At 38.6% G+C, this 6,177-nt stretch overlaps 2 gene segments (V, D, J or C); both read right to left on the bottom strand.

The window, feature by feature from the left end:
* Positions 1-2,715: 2,715 nt before the first annotated feature.
* LOC126001730 (T cell receptor alpha variable 9-2-like) lies at positions 2,716-3,290 on the bottom strand. The segment is given in 2 exon segments: positions 2,716-3,125; positions 3,245-3,290. Coding segments are annotated over 2 exon segments (456 nt in total).
* Positions 3,291-4,714: 1,424 nt separating this feature from the next.
* On the bottom strand, positions 4,715-5,219 carry LOC126001731 (T cell receptor alpha variable 14/delta variable 4-like). The segment is given in 2 exon segments: positions 4,715-5,022; positions 5,171-5,219. Coding segments are annotated over 2 exon segments (357 nt in total).
* Positions 5,220-6,177: the final 958 nt, after the last annotated feature.

Consider the following 6,177-nt stretch of genomic DNA (forward strand, 5'->3'; position numbering starts at 1 on the left):
AACACCACTTGTTGAAGAGGCTTTCCTGGCTCCATTTGGATTTTTTGCTACTTTATCAAAAACTAGGTGGTTATATGTCTGGGGAACATTCTCTGAGTACTCAAGCCTATTCCACTGATCTGAGGGTCTGTCTTTATTCCAATACCATGCTGTTTTGATAACTATTTCTTTTAATACAGCTTAAAATTGGGGAAAGTAATGCCTCCCATATTCCTTTTCCCAAGGAGTGCTTTAGCTATTTGAGGGTGTTTGTTGTTCCAAATGAATTTTAGAAGTGTTTGATCCATTTCTTTGAAGAATGTCACAGGTATCTTTAGAGGAATCGCGTTAAATCTGTACAATGCTTTTGGAAGTATTGCCATTTTAATTATGTTGATCCTGCCAATCCATGAGCAGGGTATGTGTTTCCATTTCCATGTGTCCTCTATTATTTCTTGGAGCAGTGTTTTATAGTTTTCTATATAAATCTATTGTTTCTAGAAGTTGTGTGTGTGTGTAGAGTCTTTAGAATTTCCTAAACACAGTATCATGCCATCTGTCAATAGTGTTCCCAGAGTAACTTAAATTTTATCAAGAAATATCAGTAGTAAATATTACTAATTATTCTTTTCCTTAATAAATGTTTTAACTGAATAACCATGATATAAACAGTTGCAAAGATCTTTTAAAAACTTTCTTTTGGGAGCCTGAGAGATAGATCAGCAGGTAGGGCATTTACTTTGCATATGGGTATATTCCCTAGAAGCTAAAAATATGATGAAGAAAAGCCTCTGAACACCTATGTTCACTGTAGTACTATTCACAATTGACAGAACCTGGAAACAACCTAAAGACCTGAGAACAGAAACAATAGCACTTCTATACATACTTTGAAATTGTTAGGAAACATAAAGTCATGAAATTTGCATATACATGGATGGATACAGAGAGTATTATGCTGAGCAAAATGAGTCAGAGGGAGCGGGACAGACATAACATGATAACACTCATTTGTGAGACTTTAAACAATGATGATATGGTAATATTATCTAAAGGCAATAAAGATGAGGACTGGAGATTGGGTCCATGGTAGGAAGCTTGCCACAAGTAGCAGGGGAATGCAGTTTGGGTAGAGAAGGGACCACTATGACTATGATAGTTGTAAATAATATCTCTGGACAAGATCTGGGTGCTGAAAGTTGCTAAACAATATCTCAAATCACAGTTTCTAAAAAGAAAAGGGGAAGAATAAGAGAGGAAAAATGAGATAGAAAAGAATATTGTCTGTCACAAAAACAGGCAGGGGAGAGTGAGGAAAACTGAGGAAATTGTCTGTCACAAAACAGGCAGTGGAGAGTAAGGAAAACAGAGGAAATGTGCACTAGTGAAGGAATGGGTGTTGGACATCATATGACTGAAACACAATCATGAACAACTTTGTAACTGTGTACAAAAAGGTAGTAAATAATAAAGAGCACACAAAATAGAATCAATTATAAAAGATAAAACAAGTGAAATCAAAGAGTTGGGTTTTGGTTTTTTGCTCTTTTTTGTATTTTGGTTTTGAGGCTACACCCAGTGGCAGTCAGGCATTACTCCTGGTTCTGTGTTCAGAAATTACTAACCAGGAGTAAGATTAAAAATACTAACCTTCATTTAGATGGAAGTCATTTCCTATATTATGTATTTGGATATTATGGTGTTACTGTCCCCTAACGGGTGAAGATGTCTGTTACCAAAAGCCTGTCCTTTGTGACTGCCAGTTAACAGATGACAGATGACAGTTGGCCAGGAGGTTTATAAAGCCTGAGGTTGAAGGCTAGTGGGGAGGGGTTGGAGACTGCTGACTTCACCTACAGGACTTGCTTGTGCTTCATGGTTGCTTCAGGACTGCCAGAGAGAAACGTATCTTTCTGACTCTTGGCTCCTGCCGCCTTTTGTCGCCTTTTGCTATCTTTCCTAATGCTTTAGGCCCTAACAGTTGCTCCTCTTCATTTTGAGACTCAATTTATGACCAGAATCTGATTCACCAAAGAATAAAACATTAAACCAAATAACACCTTTCTGTCTTTTCTTTTCTTTCTTCCTTTTTTCCTTTTTTCTTTCTCCTATCTTTCTTTCTTTTTCCTTTTCTTCCTTTCTTTTTTTTCTTTCTTTACTTCTTTCTCTCTTTATTCCTTTCTTATTATTTTGTTTCTGGGCTTTACACTGCTATGCTCTGAGTTTACTCCAGACTGTACTCAGGAATAATTTGTAGCAAGACTCAGGAAACCAAATGGGTTGCCAGAGATAGAACCAGTGTCTCATTCATACAAGTCAAAATACCTTACTCTGCTGGACTCTTGCTCTGGTCCCTCTCTTTTCAGTCTTTAGTTCTGCAAAAGATTCTGTTCTTTTCCCTTATTTTATTTTATCTTTTTTCTAAATCTTCATTCTGCAATACTCTATCAGAATGGCATTATATAGATGCTACCTTCTCTGGCACACACTGGTTATCTAAAAGTGTATAAAGTCATATTAATAATCAGCAGTGTTACTGGAATGAATATTGAGTAATGACTGCATCATAATCAAGTGTATACATTATTATGTATGTTCTGTTGCTTTGAAATAATACTGAAATTGAATAATAAACAATTGATGCCAGGCTCTCTTCTCAATTTGATTAAGGAAGAGTTGTGTGCGGCCAGGGTTTGTCTCTTGCTTGTAACCTTTAGCAATTTGGTGACTCTAGAATCAAACGCAGAATGTGCTGGAACCAGACTGCACTACAATGTTTGAAACTCTCAGCTTCAGACCTTGTTCCTGCTCAGGTTTGTGTTCTGCTCCCCCTGCAGGTCCTGTCACTGTGCCACTCGCAGCACAGTAGTACACAGCTGAGTCTGGCTCTTGCACTGTCGCTTTCTCCAGGTGGAAGGAATTTGAGTCTTTAAGATATGTAGCTTCAAAACCTTTCTCTCGCCCAACATCTTTGTCTTTCTGGGCTTTCAGGAGGACCTGTGGGCCTTCTCCAGGATATTGAACATACCACCAAAGTATAGGGTATGCATAACTGATTGAATAAGTGCAGTTGATAGTCAGAGAAGCCTCTTCTGATAGAGTCACTTGGCTTTCTGTCTGTGTTACTGAGTCTCCATAGACTTGTCCTGGAGTAAAAAAGAAAAATTAAAACAAATGTTTGCATGAAGAGCTGGATAAATCTGCAGTTAAAGATTTTGCAGAACAAAAAAAAAAAAATACAAATACTAAAAGGAATGTAACATACCAAGCAGGAGGAGTGCCACAGTCACTAAACCTGGAGAAGAGCTCATCATTGGAGTTTGACTAAAATGCCCCCGAGACTGTACAAAAAGAAATCCGGCAGTCACAATGAGTTAGAGAATCAAAGTGCACTAGGAGCTGCGCCCCCTGGTGGACAGGACCTGAAATGTGATGCGTGTTTCCTAAATTGCCAAATACTTCATCTCAAACTTTCTCAATCAACCTTCCGGTGGTGCTAATAAATATAAACTACAGTTTTTCTAACATCTAAAATCTATTTTTTCTTAGGGTCTACGTACTAAAGGGTAGTCATTTTCTGTAGGCAATTGATAACCTTTCAAAATGCTTGATTATAGCACTTTATAATCTCATGTATCCACTGTGGGCCAGTAATAGTGGAATATCAGAAAAAAAGTTGGAATTTATGATAAAGGAATAAAAATTCAAATCACTATTAAATTATTCTTCTGGGGTTGTGTTCAGGTTTAGGGAAATATGTGATACTTAGGGCTGACTCCCGGCTCAGAATTTAAAGATCTCTACTGGTGGGGTTCAGTTAAAATATAGGGTGGCTGAGATTGAACCAGTCAGCCACATGCAAAACAAGCACCTTTTACCCTGTATTATCTCTCTGACTTTTATTGATATACTTCACTTTTCAGCACTGTGCCACAACATATAAAACAATGACTGATTCTGTGTGTTGGAGTCCAGCTCCAAGTGAACAGGCCTGAAGCAGGGTCGCTGTGAGAAATAAGAAAACAGGCAGACATTAGAAAGACAGCATGAGGGGTCAGGGGGCTGACTGTCTTATGGACAGAGAACCCAACTATACTCTCTGTAGAATATTTATTGTTCAGCAATAATCAGTATAGAAAGAAGGATGGACAACAAACAGATTCTCAATGCTAACTAAACCTAGGGGGTTACAATCTTATAAAGAAATATTAGAAATGAGGAGTTTTTTAGGTATAATCTCTGAAAGTTATCTTCCTCTGAGGAAGCACAGGTGACAGAAAGAAAAAAAAACTGTATACAGAGCTCCCACCCCCAGTGCTTTCCCTGGGTGGGCCTCAGTATTCTGATAATTTGCATTAAGAGCCCCTCAGCTTACGATCTGTATCTTCACTCAGACACCTTGACCTTTAAAGGTTTGGGGGTTTTCTACCATGTAACATCCCCCTACAATTGAGCACCCATAAATATGTGCAAAACAAAAAATGATCAAAGAATGAAAAGCACATGCCGTGTAAGGCATGGTGGATCATGTGGTGTTAGGGATAAAATAGGACACTATCTCTCTGGAGCAGTATATACTTAAAGTCTCTGTCTCTATCTAAATCTATACTAACTTGTACTGCCAAAGTCTGGCCTCTTCCTCTCTGTAATAGCAATTCTGTGTGATGTTCCCTGAAGCAGGTGGTTGTATAAGCAGAATACTGGGGTTCTGGTACATCTCCCTCTAACACATCACTCACTGTGGCTCATTCAGTGCACAGAAATACACTGCAGAGTCTTCCACCTGAGAAGATGAGATGAAAAGTTCGATGGACTTGCTTGTCTTCTGAAAATTGACTGAGTAGCGTCCTTCACTTGCATTTTTCTGGCCATAGGAGTCCTGACGCATGAGCAAAATCATCTCTTGATGGCTAAGTTGTTTATACCAATAGAGACTATAGGTAGTGGTGCTGATATCATACGTACAGCTCAGGGTTACAGTGTCCAGCTCCTGTGCTTGCATGGCAGAGTGGGTTTGTTTTACTGTCTGAGCAACACTGGAGCCTGGAGGCAAAAAAAAAGAAAGGTAAATTTCATAGACAAGTAAATTCTACACTATATCTCTTTACTCTCCTTCCCAGAATACCCAGACATTGCTGACTCTTTTCCTTGAGCCTTGGGGGAGGCACATTCCCACTGGAGCCATGCCTACCTAGCCACAGAGAAGCCAGGAACACCTTCAGAGAAATGCAGAGCAACATGTTTCAGTTCTTCCTCCAGAAAGAAAATTTCTTTGCAATATCAGGTCTCTGTACATGAAGGGAGTCTAACAGAGTGAGGGAAGAATTGTTGGGTCTGAGATGCTGCTGCCCCCAACAGGAACCAGGAGTTTTTTGGTATAGCAAGTTGGCGTGTGTCTAGTCAAACATCCCTTGTTCTGAGTCTCTTCCAACCCCAAACTCTCCTTGCATTCATTAACCACATCTGTTTTTTTTTTTTTTTTTTTTTGGTTTTTGGGCCACACCCTGTGACGCTCAGGGGTTACTCCTGGCTATGCGCTCAGAAGTTGCTCCTGGCTTCTTGGGGGACCATATGGGACGCCGGGGGATCGAACCGCGGTCCGTCCTAGGCTAGCGCAGGCAAGGCAGGCACCTTACCTCCAGCGCCACCGCCCGGCCCAACCACATCTGTTTTTATACATAATTATATCTGAGGGGAAATTTTATGGTTACACTGATGTGACATTCTCAATAGTATAAAAATATTAAAGAAAAATTAGGCTTTTCTAGGAGGAAAGTTTGGGAGTGATGATACACAGTAATTAACAAATGGAATATTTCTGTATCTACTTGTGTAATGGTTACATACAATTGTAATGTATACACACTATATATAAAATTATAAATATACATAATTGGACATTGAAATACATTTAATAAGACAGAAATATAATGTGTTTCTACATGATTTTTAAGTAAAAATGAAATCTTCAAAATAATAAAGTATTGAGATCTATTAGTACAACTGGGTACCAATATGTAGGATATGGTGCATTGCTGGTTGGAATGTTGCACTGGTGAACTGTGGGTGTTCTTTTTATGACTGAAATTTAACTACAAACATGTTTGTAATCATGGTGCTTAAATAAAAATATTATTTTGAAATAAAGAAATGAAGCTAAAATAATGAAGACCAATTGGAATGATATAACCACAAACT

This window comes from Suncus etruscus, chromosome 2 (assembly GCF_024139225.1).
Source record: "Suncus etruscus isolate mSunEtr1 chromosome 2, mSunEtr1.pri.cur, whole genome shotgun sequence".
Classification (NCBI taxonomy): domain Eukaryota; kingdom Metazoa; phylum Chordata; class Mammalia; order Eulipotyphla; family Soricidae; genus Suncus; species Suncus etruscus.